The sequence below is a fragment of the Emydura macquarii genome, unplaced genomic scaffold (assembly GCF_026122565.2).
Source record: "Emydura macquarii macquarii isolate MOO-44397 ecotype Brisbane River unplaced genomic scaffold, CSIRO-AGI_Emac_v2 contig_554, whole genome shotgun sequence".
NCBI classification, from domain to species: domain Eukaryota; kingdom Metazoa; phylum Chordata; order Testudines; family Chelidae; genus Emydura; species Emydura macquarii.
Window position 1 is genome coordinate 6,409,683 of NW_027130691.1, and position 22,970 is coordinate 6,432,652.

At 41.3% G+C, this 22,970-nt stretch overlaps 1 protein-coding gene across 2 annotated transcripts in view; it reads left to right on the top strand.

The window, feature by feature from the left end:
• The window catches only part of ANAPC5 (anaphase promoting complex subunit 5), a 33,888-nt gene that overhangs the window by 8,507 nt on the left and 2,411 nt on the right, over positions 1 to 22,970 (top strand). Inside the window, exons 1-14 of one of the 2 annotated variants that reach the window (XM_067539607.1) lie at positions 4,821 to 5,131; positions 6,058 to 6,137; positions 7,952 to 8,061; positions 8,499 to 8,694; positions 10,747 to 10,813; positions 11,925 to 12,026; positions 12,914 to 13,104; positions 14,083 to 14,164; positions 16,619 to 16,708; positions 17,637 to 17,818; positions 18,324 to 18,459; positions 18,709 to 18,783; positions 21,632 to 21,753; positions 22,453 to 22,560. In XM_067539607.1, the coding sequence (XP_067395708.1) occupies positions 4,928 to 5,131; positions 6,058 to 6,137; positions 7,952 to 8,061; positions 8,499 to 8,694; positions 10,747 to 10,813; positions 11,925 to 12,026; positions 12,914 to 13,104; positions 14,083 to 14,164; positions 16,619 to 16,708; positions 17,637 to 17,818; positions 18,324 to 18,459; positions 18,709 to 18,783; positions 21,632 to 21,753; positions 22,453 to 22,560 (1,745 nt within the window). In that variant the 5' untranslated portion in view covers positions 4,821 to 4,927. Of the gene's footprint in view, positions 1 to 4,820; positions 5,132 to 6,057; positions 6,138 to 7,951; positions 8,062 to 8,498; positions 8,695 to 10,746; positions 10,814 to 11,924; positions 12,027 to 12,913; positions 13,105 to 14,082; positions 14,165 to 16,618; positions 16,709 to 17,636; positions 17,819 to 18,323; positions 18,460 to 18,708; positions 18,784 to 21,631; positions 21,754 to 22,452; positions 22,561 to 22,970 lie in introns of those variants that run through there. The other variant, XM_067539608.1, reaches the window with a different exon arrangement.

Sequence of the window (22,970 nt, forward strand, 5' to 3'; positions counted from 1 at the left end):
CAATTTTGCTAATGATCACCAACTATGAAACACTACGTTGTCTTATAAAAATTGTGTGAGTATTCTACAATAATTCGGCAAAACTCTACAGACTTAATTCTCCTTTCACCCAGGTATAAATCAGGAGTAACTCAACTGGAGTCAATGGAGATGTACTAATGCAAAACTAATTTAATTCAGACAAGAATCAGTTTCAATATCTTACTGTAGCAAATACAGTAGCAGATGCAAAACTGGTGTTAGATTAGAATCCTGCCAACAGTGCTGAAGAGAAGCATGATAAAAAGAAACATTACATTTCTATAATCCCATCGCAAGGAAATATGTCACTTACTTGAATCTCATATCCCTTTTTTACTTGAGAGCTACCTTCCTCAAAGTACAGTAGATCTTCCCAGGCTGACTAGCCAGAATGAATAAAAGGACGTATAAAACCTTCTGCGTAACCTTTCAAATGTTCATGCAGGGTATTTTAGGTGTCACAAATGATGGGTCAAAGGTTTTTTTTTTTTTTTCCTTCTTGCAATTATTCATCATTAGAACATCTGCTAAATTAAGTGTATTGGTCATAATACTATGAGAACATAAAATAAGACAGGAGATTACAATCTTTCTCCAGTCTAATTGCTTATTTGGTATAAGGCCATTTATAGTTGTTACATTATTTCTAAAGTGATTTATTGAGATGATTATAGCTCCTTAGTGCTGAAAATCCAGACACTTTCTTACATGGAATTTTTCCCACACCAGTTCATCTAAGGAAATGTTTTGTTTTGAATCTTCTCATACAGTTGATAATTATTCTTCCTTGTAGCTAATTTTCAAATGGGAACACCTTCAAAATATTTGGTTTGCACTATAGTCCAAATCCTGTGGTTGATGTTTCAATACATAAATACCATTTTTACGTGTTTAAATGCCAATCTGATGGCCAAATGCAGAACCTAGGCATTCTGTTAACTTGCTCATTTTTAAAAATTAGGCTACAAAGGCATCTAAAGTGAAGTACACAAATCCCATTAAATTCCAATGGAATTTGTGTTTCTAACTCTCTGTAGGTTCCTCTGACAATTCCAACCGTGCTGTCTTATGGTCTCTGTGCAATCCATCCAAAAACATTCATTCATTAGATCAAACGTCTGTTGTAAATGCATAAAAATTCATTACAGAACTTGAATATCCTTATAGCAAAAGCCATGATATGTTTTCAGTTTGTTTGTCTGTCAAAGATATCACAAGGCTCAGTTCTGACAAGGCTATTTTCTGTGACACCTACTGCTACATCCAGAAGCAGAGGATTCAAACCACCAGCTGGCTCCAGTACAGTTAAGACAACTGGGGAAGAGGGTGCTAAGACCAAGGCCTTGTTTACACTAGAGAGCATACAGCAGTGCGGCTGTACTGATGCAGCTGTGCCACTGTAAGATTTCATGTAGCCATTTATGCTGATGGGAGAGAGCTCTCGTGTTGACGTAATTAATCCACCCCCAATAAGCTCTCCTGCCAACATAGTGCTATCCACACTGGAGCTTATGTTGGCAAAATTTATGTTGCTCAGGGTAGTAAAATATTCACCCCCCCCCCGAGCAACACAATTTTTTCCATCATAAGTAGTAGTGTAGACATAGCTAAGAACATTAAATGTAGCCCATAAACCCATTACTTAATCTTTTGACACGTTTAATCCACAGCTACCAGCCATTTTCATAAGCACACATGCCTGAAAGAAATGAAGCACAGTACAGATCTGTAAAGAGATCTGCCAATAGTGTCTTCTCTTTGGAAACATTGCACCCTGTATACAATCATATAGTAACTAGCACATTTTAAGAATCTTTACAGACTATGTATGCATTCTAAATAAATATATAATCATACCATTAGTTAACATAATAATTTCCTTGCAATGGGGGATTGGTTCATTTAATGTGCCTTTGAAGACTGGAGTTTTAGTTTGTGTCTGGAATATTCAGAAATGCTGGTCACAACACAGACCAAACTCTTAAAGCAGCTCAATTAACTCTCAAATTTTCTTTATTGATTGGGTACCAAGACTTCACTGATCCTCTCAAAGTCAATACACATCTATTGCCAAGAAAGACTGCTTTCTTTATGCATAGTTATTAATACTAGCTTTCTTAGGAACAATAACCAATTTGTTTATGCATGTTCTCAGATTTAGTTCACATGTGACATTTTCCTTGGAAACTCTTTGATGAGTTATTCATGATAGCTTCAGAGCTATCAAAGCAATCATCTGTTTTCCCTAACATGTTACCTACAATGGCACAACAAGTACAGTTAGAGTTTGTAATTTTCCCAAGAATTAGACTGTATAATGCTGACAGAGACAGCAGGTGATGCATAAATTCTATAACACTGCTGGCTTCCCATCTGTTGAGGGAGCAGAAGAATCACTATAAAATATTCGGCTGTTGGTGAACTTTAGTAATGATAAAACTCTATATTTTGTATGCAGTGTGTGCAATGGAATATGCAAAAATCACTGACCTATTCATGCTGTTCCTAGCATCATGTTCTTAGCATTCATTCATTCATGACATATTCAGAAATTTTTAAACTATTTGAAAGAGAAATGTACTATATACACACCACATCAAGCGCAGAATTACTAGGTTACATTATAAATGCTCTTGGGGTTTATATTTTACCTCCCTCCCCCGTCAGAAATACAGATAGTACCAGATTTAACAAGGTTAAGGCAAAATAATTCTCAAGCATACCAATCAATGCAAAACTCCAGTACGGTAGAACCCCTATTTTATGAACTGATTGAGTTCATAAAATCAGAAAGTTCATAAAATTGAACACCTCAGAATTACAGTAGACATGGTATATACGTTGCAGTATGGTGTACTGCATTCTTGTCCTTCAAACCACTGCAAGACTATATCTAATGCACTGAAGGCAAGAGATTGTGAAGGAATGTTGACTTATTTGTCATTGACATCACCTTCGTTATATGATTTCCTTTTTCCATTAGGAAAAATGGTTCATATAACTGGTTCTTCATAAAACTGATGTTCATAAAAATCAAGGTTCTACTGTGTAAGTTAAAATACTCAATTGTCCATGCGCTGTTGGGCTAGATCCTGTTGTGCAGCTGATCTACACTGAAAATCAGGTTTGTGCACAGTTAGCTCTGTGCAAGGGCAGTGGACTCCTTCCCCTGATTTAAAGTAGTCTGAATCATAGAATCAGAAGGGGCTGCCAGGGTCATTTAGGCTAACACCCTTCCAAGATGCAGGATTTGTTGTGGGTAAACCATCCAACACAGATGGCTATCCAGCCTCCTTTTGACAACCTCCAGTGAAGGACCTTCCACAGTCTCCCTACGCAGTCTATTCCACTGTCATACTAGTTTTACAGTTAAGGAGTTTTTCCTGAGATTTAACCTAAATCTGCTGTATTGTAGTTTGAACCTTTTGCCTCTTGTCCTGCCCCCTGTGGCAAAAATGGAGAAAAGTTGTTCTCTCTTTTTTATGGCAGCCTTTCAAGTATTTGAGGACCGCTATCAGATCCCCCCTGAATCACCTCTTTTTCCAAACTAAATATACTCAGTTCCTTCAGCCTTTACTCATATGGCTTGCATTCCATCCCTTTGATCATCTTTTTTGCTTGCCTCTAGCCCCTTTGCCGTTTCTCTACATCCTTCTTTATATTGTGAACAAACTGGACACAATACTCCAGCGGAGGCCTAACCCATGACAAACAGAGTGGTAGCATCACCTCCCATGATTCGCACACTCTGCCTGTTAATGCAACTTAAAATTGCATTCGCTTTTGCAACAGCATCGCATTGCAGACTCATGTTGAGGTTGTGATCCACTACGGCTCCCAGATCCTTCTCAGCAGTGCTGCTTCCAAGCCAGGGTTGTTCTCACATACGTTGGATACGCAGAGCCTCAAAGGGCCAAAACTACACCCAAGGCACAGAGAAAGCCCACCCTTTCCTCAGTCCTTTTTCCTAATACAGGAGCAGTAATGAGGGAAAGCGATAGATACACTGGCGCTAAACCACTGGAAGGCAGCCTAGCAGTGGTATCATTCTGCGACCCCTTCCCTCCCCAGCCAGTTTCATTCGCTTTTGTGTCAAGCTGCACCAATGGCGCAGCACAGCTTAGCAGCTGCCTGGACCAGGCAGAGTCTGGTTCTCAGGAGATATAGAAAGAGAACCGTGTATTCAGGGGAAAGGTCACAAACCCTCCCCCTGCCCAGCCCCCCGCCCGCACCAGCAGACTTCCCACTCACCCAAGCGTCCCTCTCTGCCCCACACTCCACTCCACTCCACTCCACTCCCCGCCCAGCCCAGCTCTCCCCTCCCCCATATGCCCCCCAACTCTCTCCCCTCCCCCCAGTTATCCCCATTCCCCGCCCAGCGCCCCGCCCCCCAGGCAGCGCTTTGCTCCCCGAGCCCCAACCGTCCCTCCCACCCAGCGCTGCCCCCTCCCACTGACCCCCGCCCAGTGCGTGTCTCCCGCTATCAGGTCCCCACTGACTTTTCCCCCCTCCCCGTCCCTTACCCTAGTATCTCTGCCGGGTCCCCCGCCCGGACCGCAGCGCCAGGGCCCCCGGCTATCGCATCGCCCCCTCAGCGCCAGCCCCTCCAGACTGATACTCCCCCTCCCGCCGCCTCTCACTCACTCGGTCGGTCGCGCTGAGCTCCCGGGCCGGGCTTAGGTTTCCCCCCGGAACTGTAGAGCCCTGCACACCGCTGCCGCAGCTTCGCTCTCTGGTTGGCTCTTTGCGAGCCCACGTGACTGTGACCGGCTCCTGCGATTGGCTGTTTTGGGGACGCCGGTTTCCCGGGCGACGTGCTGGGGAGGGCGGCCTGCCGCCTTGGCGGAGGCTCCTGAAGCCCGGGGCTGTGGTAGCAGCGGCCGCCCGGCCGCCCCTTGGCTCGGCCATGGCCAGCGTGCACGAGAGTCTCTACTTCAACCCTATGATGACCAACGGGGTGGTGCACGCCAACGTGTTCGGCATCAAGGACTGCGTCACCCCCTACAAGATGGCGCTGCTGGTGCTGCTCAGCGAGATGGGCCGGGCCGGGGCCCAGCTCAGCCTGCTGGAGAGGAGGCGCCTCAACCGGCTGCTGCTGCCGCTGCTGCAGGTCGGGAGGGGGGCAAGGGCCTCCTGAGGGGAGGGGGCGCGGGTGCGGGGAGGCGAACCGGCCCTGGCAGTGGGGGGTGGTGTAGGCCTGGGACGGGGCGGGGGGGTGGGGCTGCTCCCCGGCACAGGGGGGGCCTGGAGCGGGTCTGGCGGTTAGGACATCACCAGTGCGGGGGCCGCAGGGGAAAGAGGCAGCAAGTGTTTCTAACGCTTGGTTCTTGCCCGTGGATCCGAGGGAGGGAAGTGGGCGCTCCCCCGGCAAGGGAGGGCGGAGGGGGCCTGTCCGTTGTTAGGGGTTGGGGGCTGTGCTGCAGAAAAGAGCCTCACGCGATTCTCCCTGCTCCTCAGCGTCTGGTAACCAGGACGGGAGTTGCCGCTGTTGTGATAAAGGTGGCCAAGGATTTTGTGCCTGGGCTGTTCTGTTTTCATGGCGGCATGGAACCATAGCAGTCATCAAGTTCGGCTCTCTGTGCTGAGGCAGGATCATGTAAACCTAGCCCAGCCCTGTGCCTGGGCTGTTCATTTATAATGAAAGAGATGCTGGGGCTCAAGTGGTTTTTTTACATTCATAAGTGATGCAGCAAGCCCAGAGGTGCCAGAGCTATGAATTGCCGAACCTAGAGCATTGTGTCCATCCAATCTATTCTTAAAAACCTCCAATGTCTGGTGTGCCACAGCTTTCCTTGGAAGCCTATTCTAGAGCTTAACTACCCTCCTAGATAGAAAACTTTTCCTAATATGTAACCTAAATCTCTCTCTCTAGATTAAGACCATTACTTCTAGTTCCGTTTTCAGGGGACATGCAGAAAATTGATAACAGTCCTCTTTATAACAGCCGTTAACATGTACAGTGATGCAAAGTTGCTGTTTTTGCTGGACCCAAATTGGCTGTTTGGATTTCTAAACTTGATTTATTATTTTATATAGGGTCCTGATATGACACTGTCACGACTGCATAAGGCTATTGAAGAATCCTGTCCTCACTTAGCAAATTCTGTGCAAATAAGGTAATTTCTTTGAACTGTCCTTCGGCTGGGGACTGTATTCTGCTTTACCAGCGAGATAGGGCTATGTTGTCTAATCATTTTTCCTTTTTATACTCCTGAGGGAATTCTGTGCCATAAAATAAATACCCTGTACCAAAAAAAAAAAAAATTCTGCATGGAGATGGGAGATGACCCAGTAGCCCTGCCCCTCTGGCCCCCATCAAACTCGGTGGTAAGGCTGCACCCAACCCTGACACAGCGCAAGAAACACCCTGTGGCCCTGCCCCTCAAATGCACCTGGCATAGTAAGCAAGAGGGACTGAGTCTCTCACACGTGTCTAGCCATGGCCCCTAATCCAGCTATGGGGCAAGCAGGCTCAGCCCAGCAGGTTCTAAGTGTGGAAGGGCTTAATGTGGGGGGATCCAGGTATGTGGTGAGATGGTTCTGTGTGTGGCAATGTGGATGCAGGTGGCTCAGTGGGTGGGAGGGAGGGATCTGGATGCACAAGGGCTCGGTGGCGGGTTGTGGGTGCAGGGGGAGGATGGGGCTTGGTGGGGGGAGAACTCAGGACCCCCCACTGGGTCCTGGCGGGGGTGGGGTTTGCTGGGGGGAGATCCATGTGTAGCTGATTGGGGCTTAGTGGGGTGGGGGTCCAGGTGCAGGGGATGTGCAGGGGGGTTTAGCTTGTCACCGTGGAGGTTCAAGTGCAGGGGGCAGTATGATGCAGGGTAGGGGGGTCTGGATGCGGGGGTGGGGGTTGGCAGGGAGTGGTTTAGGGGCAGGACTCGGCAGGGGGCCTGGGTGCAGGGGGGCTCCAGATGCAGGGGGTGAGGTTCAATGGCGTGGAGGTTATGGGTGCAGTGGGGGAGGTTTGGTGTGGGGTCTGGTTATCGGGGGGTCTGGATGCATTGGGGTGGACGGATGGGGGAGCAGCTCCCTATACAGTGACCCCTCCCCCTGCAACTGAGGAGCAATGGGAGCAGGAAGTGGGGGGCGGGAGGGTGCAGAGCTTCCTGCAGTTGGGGATGTTTCTGGGGATGGGTCTGACCCAGACCTGGCCAATCCTTGCAGGGGAAGAAGAAGTTCCGTCATCCTCCCCAGCCCCACTGCCCAGCCGGGACTAGCAGCTGAGCCTGGCGCAGGGTAGGAGCCACTGGCCTGGGTGTTCCTCTCCTCTCCCTCAGTGATTTACCTCTCCACCAGCTGCTCTGGGCATGCTGCTGGGGTGGGACATGTGACCGCTCCTGAGGCTTCCCTTTACTTCTGCATCGTTTTCTGCAGGGAAATGAAATCTATGGGGAACATGAACTCTGCGAATACCATGGCTCAAAATTTGTCCAGGAGAATTTTTATTAACTTCTGTGATTTATACAATTGATTTAATCATGTTCTTTGAAGTTCGGTAACTTATAAAGATAACTGATATCTTAAACTTAGTTGATTTTTAGAGAATGCATTTCCTTAGAAACGAGAAAGAAAAAGGGGGAAGGGAAGAGTAACATGCAGCATTTTTTTCCTTACAGTAATTACCACTCAAGCTATACTTTGATTTAACATGTTCTGATTTGGTTCATCATACAATTCTCCTTTTCAGATGAAAAAGAAATCACATGTAATTTCTTTTTTAAAATCATTAGTGATACACTCTTCCAGCTGTTCAAAAAAATTAGAAACACCTTTGGTATAAGTGAACTAATCACCATTTGGTTTCATTTATGTTTGTTTCTCATTCTTCCAACACCTGAAATAAGGAAGAGGTTTTTCATGTGATATCTATTTTGGTGGTCAGGATTGGAAGGGAACATTTCTATAATAAACCTTTTTTCCTATTTAGGATAAAACTGATGGCAGAAGGGGAGTTGAAAGATATGGAACAATTTTTTGATGACCTTTCAGATTCATTTACTGGGACAGAACCAGAAGTTCACAAAACTAGTGTAGTAGGTAAGTAGTTTATATTCTTTCACTTTTGCCCTGGAAATTCATTCATAAAACAGATTTTCTTTTATATTTGAAAAGCAGTTACAAACACACTACTTAAGACAAATACTCAGTGTTTTAATAAAACCATATACAAAGAATACATCTATCCAAAAATGTTTCAGATTGCAACACCATGAGCAATTCTCATTGGTCTTAATAGGAGTTCTATGACCAGATTACCCTAAAGTAAGCTTCATAATGCAGCTGGGAGGTAGTGAGAATTACTGGGTCACTTTTATAGATTGGTATACTCAGACACTGAGGTGAAGTGAAATGCAAGTTTACACTAGTATTGAAACCAGGAGTACTGATTTCCAGTTTCTGATCTAAACTTATTAGGCACCATAACTAGCTATCTTTCTCTCTGTTCAAATGTAACAAATACTTTCCTTATATAGGTTTATTTCTGCGCCACATGATCTTGGCATACAACAAGCTTTCTTTCAGTCAGGTCTATAAACTTTACACTGCACTTCAACAGTACTATCAGAATGATGAGAAAAAAACTGGAATTGATGAGACCGATATGGAGCTGACAAATACTGAAGAACCTGAAGGGAAAATGGAGAAAGAAGAACTTGATGTACCTCTAAGGTAAGTTTTAATGATTTCTGTGAAGTCCTTCCATTTTCTAGAGAGATTTCCACATTAATCATATTAAAAATTCCTCTTTACATGTCAAAACAGGGATTCAAAACTTTGTTCAATGAAAGGCCACGCTCCCATTAAAGAAGTATCCTACCTTTGTTTATATCATGATAAACTTTATGCATGTTTTACATGGGTAACTTCATAGGCATGGCTTTTGGGATTCTAACTCTCAGGCAGTAGAGCAGATTGCAACTGCTTTGATCTTCACTGTGGAGGTGTAGCCTATATAGACTATGGGTTCCAGGTGCAATGTTCAATTACTATATTTTTATTCATTTAGATTTAAATAGTAAAAAGATACTTATACGAGGTTCTAGGCGCTCTAACATATAATTAATAGTAGAACAAAACTCCTAGCAGCATTAAAATGATTGAAACAGGAACTCAGCCAGCCACCTTAAAAAAACAAAACTAGAAAAACCCACCCTCCTTACCACCCCTTCATCATTCTTAGAAGCCTACCTCAGCCAATGAAAAAAACCTGTGGAACAGTTAGCCTGAGAGGAACATCACAAGCTCAAATTATTTTCATTGTGGGGTGGCTTGCTTTATATTATGGCATGAAATGAGGTAGGTGGGAAGTTAATACTGTACTTTCATCTCTTTACAACAGCATCCCCCCTTTATTAATGGTGAACTCTAAAATTCATATGAAGAGGAAACTGTTTTTTCCCTTTAATGCTGGGATGGCTACTCAGTTCCTTTGGTGCCACCAGTGGCAGCATTTCTAAACTGCAATTCTACAATCTGTAATATTTTTTTTTCAGTTAAGTACCACTGTATAAGATGGCGGTGCCACTTTCTCTCCTAACTTAGCACTTTTGATTTTGTTTGTCTCCTCTTACTAGTATTATAACAATGAAGATTTTAATGCAGTAAAAGTGACTTTTTTCAACACAATAAATAATCAAATTTAGTGTGTATATGACAACTATTTTCAGCAGTCAGAATCTTCTGTGTTCCTGAGCTTTTCCATGCCCTACTGAAGGCTGGAAATCTAGCTAATTGTCCTCAGAGTTTTATTTTTTATGGTATATTTCTGTTTTCCCATTGAACAAGCTTCTGTCTCCTTTTGCAAAGCAGTTGCTTTCTAGACCTAATCTTGTTATGTAGAGTGTGTCATAATCCTCTCTGTGATCAGCTTCAATGAGACGATCATGAATTAACATAATCTCCAGGTTGCACACAGTTCCTGCAGATTGAAGATTAAAATTAAACTCTGGTCTCATTATCAATTGAGCCATCAAAGTGGTATGTGTGTTTTTCTTCAGACATATCTATATACTGCATATAGTCTTTGTCTATTAAAATCTATAATTGTGTGTCAGACTGCTGTCTTCTGACTTCCACGTGCCAGACTTTATTCTTTTATTAAAGTTTAATCTCTGTACTCCTGATTACTCTTCACGCTTCCAGATGAGCACTGATGATGTACCATAATACTTTATAAACTAAATTGTGAGTCTGTAAGACCTCTGATAAAATGTGCTTTTTTTTTTTTGTATCTCCCTCCAATGTAGCTGCTTTTTTAAATATATAGCTATAGTATAAGCCAGCGGTTCTCAACCTTTTTTTCCCCGAGTACCACTCGAGCCAGGTACAGTCGGTTCAAGTACCACTTGACCCGACTGTATGCGACCCGAGTACCACTCGGGAAAAAAAGGGAGGGGACTTGCGGCGGGGTTTCACGGCGGCGGCGGGTGGGATTTCCAGCGGGGTTTCGCGGCGGCAGGGAGAGACGGGCGGCGGGGTTTTGCGGCAGAAACAATGCACGCCACCGAAACCCTTCCGCCGTTTCCCCATTTTCGGCGGCAGAGTTTCGCAGGGGCGGGTGGGAGGGCCCGTCCAGCAGCGGCGGATTCAGCGCCGCGCGTACCACCCAGCCCTCCGGTAAGTACCACCTGTACCACCGGTTGAGAACCCCTGGTATAAGCTATACAGCTCTACACTTCTAATTCTTTTTCACTGCTTTTATTTCTAACCATTGTTTAACAGGGAAGAAGAAATATCTTGTAGTGGGCCTCTCTCCCAGAAGCAAGCAGAATATTTTCTTTCTCAGCAGGTATGTTAATTCTGAATAGAGCTGGACAAATAATTCATAATGTAAATTTCACCATTGTATTTATGATTTATCAACAAACATCATTTTCTAGAGTTGATTAGAAATGATTTGTAGTATAATTCTCGGTTTGTATCTCGTGTGTGAATATTTCATTGTGAGTACTTGAAATTCAAACTGTTTTAACTGGAAACAGGTCATGGAATGATTCTGTTTATTGAGATGAGTGTTTCAGCATTGGGTTTCCAATGGAATATTTGTACTTATACATTCTAATTGGTATCCCAAAATGTGTATAAAATTTGCTGTTTCATTGACCATTCCTGCAAGTAAATACATGCAGAGAAACCAAACACACACAGAGCACAACCAGATCTCTGAAGCATGGTAGCAATATTAAATATGTACAATACTACTTACACATTTGAAGGGCTCACAGTAATTGTTAAACACTACTAGTCTCTTTAATTCTACATCAGTATCTTACTAGTTTACAATTCTTGTTTATACTCTTGCTGCTGTGATATTATGTAAATATATGAATTTATCTACAGTGGCATATTTCGACTTCATTTTAGATTTTTAATTAATTTACTGTATAGCATCATGCATGTGTATAGAAATCTTCTCTCCAAATAAAATGACAATATTATGGTGCAAGAGAAATCAAAATGTTCAGTGATTTGCCTGAGATCTGGAGTCCTGTGATCACTTACGAATATGATTACTGTAGTAACTGGAATTTTTTTGTTTCCCATTTATCAGTATTCTTTCCAAAGCAAATAAATTAATTGTTTTTTATAGCTTTCTGATTTTTTTGTGAGTAGTCAGATATAGATTTAAACCAGAAGTCCAATGTAATCAACTTCCAAAGAAAGAAACTTGAAGAAATCTCTATCTTAAACAGGATTTTCTATGTTAATCAAAGTGATTGTGGTCTCTTTAAATGTGAATATTACAATGTATTGAGAATAAAATTATTGGTAGTATTTTAAACCTGATTACAGACATAAACCTTATGAAATTATATTAATTGAAGCTATACAGATTAAAAAATTGACTCTCTCTCTCTCTACTCCTAGTTACCTAATGACAATTTGAACTTTTATTCTAGGCTTCTTTATTAAAGAACGATGAGACAAAGGCTCTTACTCCAGCATTTTTACAAAAGGAATTGAACAGTTTGTTGAAGTTTAATCCAGACTTTGCTGAAGCAGTAAGTGTCTTTCCCCTTCAAACCAAAATGCTCATAGGGCAGTTCATATTTCTAAAATAAAATTAATTTTGTCTAATTTGTATTGTTCATTGAAATACAAAACATTTGTACATATCTGTGTTATCTCTGTGTATATTAATATAGTATTTTAGGGTGGGATTCAGGATGGGACTTCTTCTAAAGACAAAGACTGCTAGGTACTTACACATGTCCAGCTTCAAGTATATGCGTTGTTCCATTGACTTCAGTGGGACGACTTAAGTGCATGAAGTTAGGCATGTGTTTAAATCCTCTTTGAACTGGGGCCTGAGACTTATTTGTCTTTCTGACATTAAGTTGTCTTGAGTAATATGAAACAGTTACACTCCTAAACATTGTGATTTTAAGAAATGAACAGGTGGTCCGTGCTAAATGGAACGTACACGGGGCATTGATTACTTACATTCGTTTCGCCTCTGGTTCCTAAAAGAAGTCTGAACTCTGAAAGCAAAATGCGTTTGACAAAATAACAGCAGTCCTGGGCCTGTACTACATGTTTTGGCCCTGATCCTGTAGCCCTTACCCATGTGAGTAGTCTGATATGAGTAAGAGCTGTAGGTTCATGCCTACTATGTAGATACCTTGCCTCAGGACTATTGGTGGGAGATGTTGAAAATTATTAGCTGTGGAGCAGGGTCATTTGCTATAAAGGAAACATGATCAGCTTTATCCCAGTAGTTCTGAACTGTATAAATGATGATGTGTGCATTGGAATTTCTGTCTAAACACACTCCCATTCACAGAAGATCCTACTGCAACCCTTCTCAGTAAGAAGATGCAAAGTAAATCTAAAAATTGTGTGTTGCCAGTTCTATTGTAATTAAAACTGATTCTGCTTTAAATTTTAGCATTATTTAAGCTACTTAAATAGTCTGAGAGTACAAGATGTCTTCAGTTCAACACACAGCCTCCTTCACTATTTTGACCGTTTGATTCTCACTGGAGCAGAAAGCAAAAGCAATGGAGATGAAGGTTATGGCCGGAGTCTGAGATACGCTGCTCTTAATCTAGCTGCACTGCATTGTCGATTTGGCCATTAGTAAGTTGATAAATCTTGCTGTATAGTTAAGAAACACAAGTTGCTACATCTGTTATACTGTACAGCTAGATCTTGTGTGCCTGTTGATTTCTGAAAATTAGATAAGGGGAGGAGGAGGAGGGCTCTGTGTAGTTGGGGAGCAAGCACAGATGGGGCATGTTTGTAACAGTCTTTGAATCTTGATTTGATTTTAACATCCATTTGGTCGTCCTGTTGACTGACCAATTTGGAATATACTAAGATTTGAGGTTCTTTTTATGTCCAATTACAACTGTTTCCCAGGGAATTAGATCTTTACCTGCTGCACTTCCACAACCACACCTGGGTCAGAAGGTTTGAGTGCTTATTTATCATTGATACATGTTCAGGAACAACTAGCTGCCAACCTATTACTCTCACGCTGATCATGATCAGATGAGTTGGAAAGAGTAGTTGGCACTTGTTTTTTAATAATCTCTTGGAGGGGGTGGTGGTTTCTGCAGTGCTGTAGGTGTGCATGGCGTTCTACAGACAAATGAGAGAAGTCTCTGCCACAAGAAACTTGTAATTTCGGACTACATACATTGCCTCCTGACTGGACAATTCATGGGTTTGTTTGTTTGTTTGTTTTTTAAAGTGCTGATGATGGGAGGTGGGTCAGGAAGATTGAGTATTAACACTTTCTACCTAGCCAGGTATTTTATATGGCACTCATCAGAATAATCTTTAACCACATTTGAACATATATATGTGCTTTAAGGCCCTGTAATAGGTTACAATTAATTTCTCCTGCATTGTAGAGGTTGTCCTCAGTGATATATATAAGGCTAACAAAAAAGTGGATGTGAGGAAATACTTTCTCTCATCCGACCTGTTTAATTGGAGTTCACTTCTGAGCGGGATATGTAGCATGTAGATCAGCATAAATCTATAACTTCATAATACTCTTTGTCATTGTTAACAGAATATTAATGTGTTCTATCTTTGGTTTGTTGATAGTCAACAAGCTGAGCTTGCTCTGCAGGAAGCCATCAGAATTGCGCAGGAGTCCAATGATCATGTTTGTTTGCAGCACTGCTTGGTAAGGCAGCCAGACTTGGGGGATACATTGCCTTTGTCTTATCCATCTGTGTCTCAACTCAATTAGACTTTTGATGCATTTGCTGTATCTATGTCTAGTGTTTGGCAGTAGTTAAATATTATTTCTCTGCCTCAGGATGACTTTTTGATTTTGTTTCTGCAGTAAACAGTAAATATCAAAGAGCTGTCCAGAGTTGTTTTTGTTTTTTTTAACTCTGCAAATCTGGTTGATTTTAGTAGGAGTCATGCATTTAAAACCATACACAATGCTTTGAAAGTTTAGTCTTTTTGCACTTTTAAGAACTTTCTTCAAGATAATTAATAAAAGCTTTTTTCCCAGTATCCCTCTGCTGTCCTGAGAGTGGACATCATAAGTCTCTCAGCCAGTGGAGAGAGGAAAAAGGCAAAGATTTTAGTGTCTCTCTCCTTTTGGCAACTTTTTTCAGTTCTTTCCTGTCCATAATAGATTAATAGAGTGCTTTTATAGTGATGTTTTTTATTTACAACCTAAAGAGCACTCAGAAAAGGTCCCTGTCTAAATCTATGCAGTGTAAACAGTGCTCTTGCTAAGAGGGGTGATCAATCTGATAAACTGCCATAAACTAGGCATCTTCTTCTGCCTTCCCGAATACACTGCAGCATAATGGCTCAGTTTAAGCTCTGCTTTTTGGCTCAGGAAGTTTCAAGCACTTTGTTGTATCCAACCCATGCGAGAAAAAGAATAGCTCCTGTAGTCTCCTTGATGTGAAGAAGGGTTAACGTATCTGTCTGAAGGGAGCCCTCGAAGTAACAGGTTGCCTTTCTCTCCTTGGGGCTCTAAGAAGCAGAGCAGATTCTAAGCCTTCTGTGTCTTGTTGGTTTTGAGACTGTATTAAGGAAATTTAAACGTCCAAGGTGAAAAGCACCACTTTCTAGCACGGGTCATTCCATGGGAGTCATGTCTATCTCTGGGCTGAGAGAGGATGTTTTCCTCAGAAGTCCTGTGTAAGGTAGACATTTGGGTACCTTGTATAACTTTCTGTATCATTCCAGACTTGTCAGGGAAGCCTCCCGGGGTGCTTTCTTCCCTAGGTCGGACTTCTATAGTCAATCCCTATAGTGTTTGTTTTGTTTGTTACCGCCCAATATGTTTTCTGGGCCTGGGTATTGTTGTGAAGTTCCTACTTCTTGAAATAGTGAGATGTTGGTGAATGGGACTTGCCTGTTAGTTTGGTTTCTCCATGTCCATCTCTGACCAGCCCAGACACATCCCACCATGTTTGTTTGTGCTAGTAGAGTTGGAACTGAAGTCCATCTTTTTATTGTTTGTTTTTCTGATACAATATTTAGAACTAATAGAATTATTTGCTTGCAAAGCCTAAGTAAGTAGGGTCCTCTAGCCAGCCTTCTCTAGCAAGAATGATGGCACACTAGACAAACAGAAATACAAATTTTCCTGCTTTTTCAAGTCCCAGTCGATTTCTTAGCTTTGAGTGAATAACACCAAACGATGAAAATATTCTCTCTCTGCCTGCAGAGGAAGCTACTGCTGTGAAAAGTTGGCTTAGCAACTGAAGGAACTCTGTTTCAAGGTGCCTGGCTAATGATTTCCACCAATTCAGAGGAGTGACTTTGTTCAAAATATCCTCAGTAAACATGTACTGTTTAAATGGTTCCACTCCAGCCCTGAAAGATGGACTAACTCTACTCCTCTACTAGCACAAACAAACATGGTGGGATGCCTGGGCTGGTCAGAGAGGGACTTGGAGAGACCAAACTAACAGGTAAGTCCCATTCACCAACATCTCACTATTTCAAGAAGTAGGAACTTCACAACAATACCCAGGCCCAGAAAACATATTGGGCGGTAACAAACAAAACAAAACAAACACTATAGGGATTGACTATAGAAGTCTGACCTAGGGAAGAAAGCAACCTGGGAGGCTTCCCTGACAAGTCTGGAATGGTATACAAAGTTATACAAGGCACCCAAATGTCTACCTTACACAGGTCTTCTGAGGAAAACATCCTCTATCAGCCCAAGAGATATGACTCCCATGGAATGACCCTTGCTAGAAAGTGGTGCTTTTCACCTTGGACATATGTTTCCTTAATACTACGCTAGAGCCACTAATTCAGAAACTGAAAGCCCAGAACTTTCAAGAAGCAAGAGCTGGTAGTTAGGCTGGACAGACTAGAGCCATTAATTCATTTTTATGAGACTGTAAGTGTAGGCTTAGCATGTTTGTGATGAGATTTAATTGTAACTGTTGTTTTTCAAACGAGAGAAATTTAGTATTTTATTGATGATTTTTTTAAATGATTGGGTTTTTTTTTTGGTTTTTTTTTTTTAAAACCACCCTGCATTTCAGGCAAGTTTTTGTCTTGTCTGTCTCTTTCTTGCACAAACAATATTTTACATGACAGGAACCAGTATGCCTTTGCAATGACATTTTTTAACTTGTTCCCATACCAGAGTTGGCTGTACATCTTGGAGCAGAAGAGATCAGATAGCTGTGTTCTGTTAGAACATTCTGTGAAAAAAGCTGTACATTTTGGGTTGCCAGTAAGTCTCTCTCCCCTTTATTCTAGGATGGGGCGGGGGGCAGGAGGAATGTGCACACTGCAGTGTGTGATTTGTAGCTTCGCTTTTTTTTTTTCCTGATCATATGGATGTGTAGAGTTGAGATTTAATCCAATCTATTTTAGATTTCAAAATCTGGCTTTTTCTTTCTTTAAAACAGTCATTACATTAAAAACCGCAGAGATCCTTGGCTTTCACCCCCATTTCACCCTGTCCCAGCTGCTGGGTCTTGCAGGGGAGCCCTCTCTCAGCAAGTCTCCTGGCAGCTTCCTCCATGTCTTCTGGCTGTTAGTGTGGTTCTCTCTCTCTCTAGCTTTGCTGTCTGTGGTAAGAGAGGGAGCTGCACCAGAAGGAGCAGTGTAGTTGACATTGGGGAGGTTAAGAGCAGACATTAGACTGTGTACAGAGAGGGCTACCTTGTGAAGCCCAAGAACCAGGAGAGAACCCAGGCTATAACCACAGATTGCTGGGGGTGAGGAAGTAAAAGTCATGGGAAAACCGGGTGGGGATGAGAAGTCAGGTATGTGCATAGGACAAAGGATTAGGAGCTAATTGTGTAGATGATGTATGGGCCATGGAAGATGGAAATTGTATTTTTTGAGGGAGTGGCAGGAGAAAAGCAGAAAGCGCTGTGTGGGGGGTGGCAGTACTTTATCATTGGAGTGACTCGGATATAACTCCCATCCTCCCAGCTGCAGGAGTGTGGGGTGGGAAACTACAAATTCCACTTCCATCCCACTACACGGTGGTATTATTAACTGTGTATATGAAGAAATCCCTGTAGCAGCGTTTTGTCATTTATACTGAATAACTTAGCTTTTTTAGGTGGGAATTTTGATAGTTTGTGCTTCCTGCTTAGTTGTAGCGTGCATGTGTGTTTTAATATGTTTTTGTTTTTCCCCTCTCTTAGTACCTAGCTTCCCTGGGAATACAGTCCTTGGTTCAGCAAAGAGCTTTTGCAGGAAAGACTGCCAACAAGCTAATGGATGCCTTAAAGGACTCTGATCTGTTGCACTGGAAACACAGCTTGTCAGAGCTTATTGATATTAGCATAGCACAGAAAACTGCCATTTGGAGACTATACGGTCGCAGGTATTTTCTCTCATCAGATTCTGATTTGTTTCTTATATACGTTATGAATGTTGCAAGCAATGCCTTTATCATCAGTCATACAAGTGATTGCATCAGTTTAATGTGCTAAAACTAAGTGTACGGGCTATGATTCAGGAGATGTTGGTGGAGCTTTTGTTTTCTTAGTTCCACCCATTTAAAAAACATTCTGGAGGAGAGGATTTAGTCTCCATGTTATGGCTGTAAATAGAATAAAGTTTTAATATCCCTATTTACCCATCCTCAACATCACCTTATAGAAACTGTGTTCAGCTCTTAGTTGGGTTGATGCCTCGTTCATGAGCATTCCATGTATTTGCACAGTGGGGAGGTCCTGGGTAGGAGTTGCTTACAACGAAAGGAGGGGAAACTGTAAAGCTAGAAGCCTGGAGAAGCAGCCAGTGGCAATTTATCATGACTTTGGAGTGTAGGTTAGAAATCTCTGATGGTTTTTGCACCAAAGTAAATGAAGCTCTTCTCACTGTAGCACCATGGCACTTCAGCAAGCCCAGATGTTGCTGAGCATGAACAGTCTAGAAGCTGTAAATGTGGGTGTTCAGCAGAATAACACGGAATCTTTTGCTGTAGTATTGTGTCACCTGGCTGAACTACACGCGGAACAGGTGAGGCTTATATTAAGTTGCACAAAAAATCGTTGGGTGGGTAAGATTCAAAGGCCTGTGATTAAAAAGTGGCTGTTGTTGATATATTGAACTGTGTGAACGTGTGGTTCTGATAAACGTTTTGGCAGGTGAGGGAAACCTAGCTTTTTCTCTTAACAGTTTTTTCCATTTAGGAGTACGGGGATGTAATTAAGGAAAATGGTGCTTACACTATTCCACACTCATCACACTCCTATTCTTGTGTTTTAGGGATGCTTTGCTGCTGCTTCAGAAATATTGAAACATTTAAAAGAAAGATTCCCTCCCAATAGTCAGCATGCACAGGTAACGTGGCTTTTATTGCATAGAGGAAATACACATTCACATGACATTTTAGGCAGAGTTATATGTTGGGGGTAAGATCTCAATTTCAGTGCATCTTAATTCCTACTGTACGTGTATGAAATATGTTTTATAGAAAATTTGAATTGGTTCCATGTAAATCTCGTCACCAGTCGGGAAACCTGAAATGTTTTGCACAGTCCCAAGCAATGAAAACATTGTATACCACAGTCTGAAACTTGAGAAAGTTATCTCACCAGTGCTTCGAAGTGAAAAGCTATTTGTATTTTCCTCCCATGCCCTCTGTTCTTTCTGTGCAGATTAGCTGTAATGCTAGCTATGTCATATTTACCTCCCTCAGGGGGTTATCAGGATTAAATGTTTGTAAAGTGCCTTGACATTACAAAGTGTTATACAAGTACTCTGAGCTAAGAGAACAGGCTGTGATTTGCGTGCAACTGGGAAACATCCTAATGGATGAAATCTGTAAGACAGTATCTACATCATTTAAAAACTTTCTAGATCCAGCAAACTCATTTTTTCCAATCTTTATTTCCCTACATTACAAAGGGAGCAATACTGCCCCAAAACAATTATTCAGGACATAACTAGAGGAAAGAGAGTTTAATGTGATCTTATAAACTTCATTGTTTTTTTTTTGTCATATATCTTTAGTAGACCTACACATTTCTGCTGAAGATGGTTATTGATAAAATAATTTGAAGAACATGTAACCAAAGACTCAAAAAGTAACAGCAAAAAAATTAAGTACATCAGAACCAGGAAGCCTGCTAAACAGCCTGTGGGGCCACTGGACAATCAAGAAGCTAAAGGGGCACTCAAGGAAAATAAGACCATTGTGAAGAAGCTAAATGAATTCTTTGAATTGGTCTTTACGGCTGAGGATGTGAGGGAGATTCCCAAACTTGAGCCATTCTTTTTAGATGACAAATCTGAGGAAATGTCTCAGATTGAGGTGTCATTAGAGGAGATTTTGGAACAAATTGATAAATTATACAAGAATAAGTCACCAGAACCAAATGCTATTCACCCAAGAGTTCTGAAGGAACTCAGATGTGAAATTGCAGAAAAATACTTAACTGTGGTATGTAATCTATCATTTAAATCAGCTTCTGTGCCAGATGATGGGAGGATAGCTAATGTAATACCAATTTTTTAAAAAGGCTCCAGAGGTGATCCCAGCAATTACAGGCCGGTAAGCCTAACTTTAATACCAGGCAAATTTTGAAACTATGGTAAAGAACAGAATTATCAGACACATAGATGAATATGATTTGTTGGGGAAAGGTCAACATGGTTTTTGTAAAGGGAAATTATGCCTCACCAAACTAGTAGAATTCTTTGAGGGGGTATACAAGCATGAGGACAAAAGTGATCCAATGGCTATAGTGTACTCTAGATTTTCAGAAAATCTTTGACAAGATTCCTTACCCAAAGGCTCTTGAGCAAAGTAAGTGGTCATGGGATAAGAGAGAAGTTCCTCTCCTGGATCAGTAACTGGTTTAAAAGATAGGAAACAAAGGGTAGGAATAAATGGTCAATTATCAGAATGGAGAGAGGTAAATAGTGGTGTCCCCCAGGGGTCTGTACTGGGACCAGTACTGTTAACATATTCATAAATGATCTGGAAAAAAGGGTAAACGGTGAGGTAGCAAAATTTGCAGATGATATAAAACTACTCAAGACAGTTAAGTCCAAAGCAGACTACAAAGAGTTACAAAGGGATCTCACAAAATTGGGTGACTGGGCAACAAAATGGCAGGTGAAATTCAGTGTTGATAAATGCAAAGTAATGCACATTGGAAAACATAATCCCAACTATACATATAAAGTGATGGGGTCTAAATTACTTGTTAACAGTCAAGAAAGAAATCTTGGAGCCACTGTGGAGAGTTCTCTGAAAATATCCACTCAGTGTGCAGTGGCAGTCAAAAAAGCTAACAGAATGTTGGGAATCATTAGGAAAGGGATAGATGATAAGACAGAAAATACCATATTGCTTCTTCATAAATCCATGGTACGCTCACATCTTGAATACTGCATGCAGATCTGGCTAGCCCATCTTAAAAAAGATACTCTGGAATTGGAAAAGGTACAGAAAAGAGCAACAAAAAGGATTAGGAGTATGGAACAGCTTCCATATGAGGAGAGATTAATAAGACTGGGATTTTTCCATTTGGAAAAGCAATGACTAAGGGGGGATATGATAGAGGTTTATAAAATCATGATTGGTGTGGAGAAAGTAAATAAGGAAGGTGTTATTTACTCCCTCTCATAACACACAAACTAGGGATCACCAAATGAAATTAATAGGCAGCACGTTTAAAACAAACAAAACCAAGTATATCTTCACACAGTGCACAGTCAACCTGTGGAATTCTTTGCTAGAGGATGTTGTGAAGGCCAAGAATATAACAGGGTTCAAAAAAGAACTAGATAAGTTCCTGGAGGATAGGTCCATCAATGGCTGTTAGCCAGGATGCAAAACCATATTCAGAAGTGTCCCTAGCCTCTGTTTGCCAGAAGCTGGGAATGGATCACTTGATGATTACCTGTTCTGTTTATTCTCTCTGAAGCACTTGGTATTGGCCAATGTTGGAAGACAGGATACTGGGCTAGATGGACCATTGGTCTGAACCAGTATGGCCATTCTTATGTTCTTATACAGTGTATTACATCCAACATACTTGGACAACTTCTCTAATATACAACAATATAGTCAGTTATGTCTGTAAATAGCATGCTTTAATGTCTGTTGATTTAACATTGAATCACAAAATGAACATTCCCCATTTCTTCTTAAAACTTTTTTTGGACATGCTTCGTTTAGCTATGGATGCTGTTTGATCAGAAAATACAGTTTGATAGAGCTATGAATGATGGCAAATACCATGTCGCTGATTCTTTTGTAGCAGGAATTACGGCACTTAATAGCATAGGAGGAGTGTACAGGTAAGAAACCATGAACCTCCAGAAAAATCTTGCAATAATATCCCATTGAAATAAATAAAGATGGAATAAAATACTTGCTTGAGATAATACGTTGTTTGTTTATGCATACCTTTCTTCAGTGGACTATAGTAATGTTTCCTTCTTGCTTAACTCAGCCATAATTATCCTAAAACAACAATCTCGGTACAATCTATATTACCCATGGCGATAAAGCATTTAAGCCCTAAATTTATAAATTATTCTATGATTGTGGATCTGCTGTTCTCAGAGAATGCATTAATATATTTATTTTGAAATCTGTGGCTACCCGAGGAGGCAGCAGGTATAATAAACTTCTATGAAACAATTAGGAGGTTTGGGGTCTTATTTCTTGTTTTGCCATTGACCTACGGTGTGACCATGGGCAAGTTGCTTCATCTGTGTCTTAGTTTCCCAATCTGTAAAATGAGGGGAATTTTCTCTTCCCTTATACATTGCTTTTGAGGTCTGTGGATAAAAAGTGCTATATAAGAGCTATGTGTTATTAACATAGGACATTCCCACCAGGCCCAGGTTATAATTGTACGCATTTGGGTAGAATGCGCTTTTACAAGTATAGGAGCTGAGTACACAAAACACAAGTGTGTTTTTCCAGAGCATCCAAGTGAAGGATTGAATCCAAAATATTAAAATCTGGTAATGAAATCCTTTTTATTGTAGAAAAGCCATTGTATTGAAAGCTCAGAATCAAATGTCAGAGGCGCACAAACTTTTGCAGAAACTGTTGATCCACTGCCAGAATATAAAAAACACTGAGATGGTGATTAGGTAAGAACAATTATTTCCAGAGACTTCCTTGAATATTAAAGCTACTTTACACTAATTAACATCAGTAGTCACAATCTGTCCTGATTTGAAGTTTATCTACCATTGTTTGGATAAGAAAATATTCTGATTTATTAAATATGTAGAAGAATTACTAAATGTAAAACTTTGGGTGGTGATAAGATGAAATATTACAATGGTAATATAAATGTGCTTTCACTTGTTGAGCGAAATAAATTTGCTGGTACCACCACTGTTTTAAAGAAAGTCATTTTGGAATGGCCCCTAACTACACACAGAACCCTGCAAATCCAAAGGTATCCGTGTGGGTGCAGATATCCGCGATCCGCAAAAATTGTCTGCGGATAGAAATTTTATATTTAAAACCCTGCAAATCTGCAGATATCCGCTTC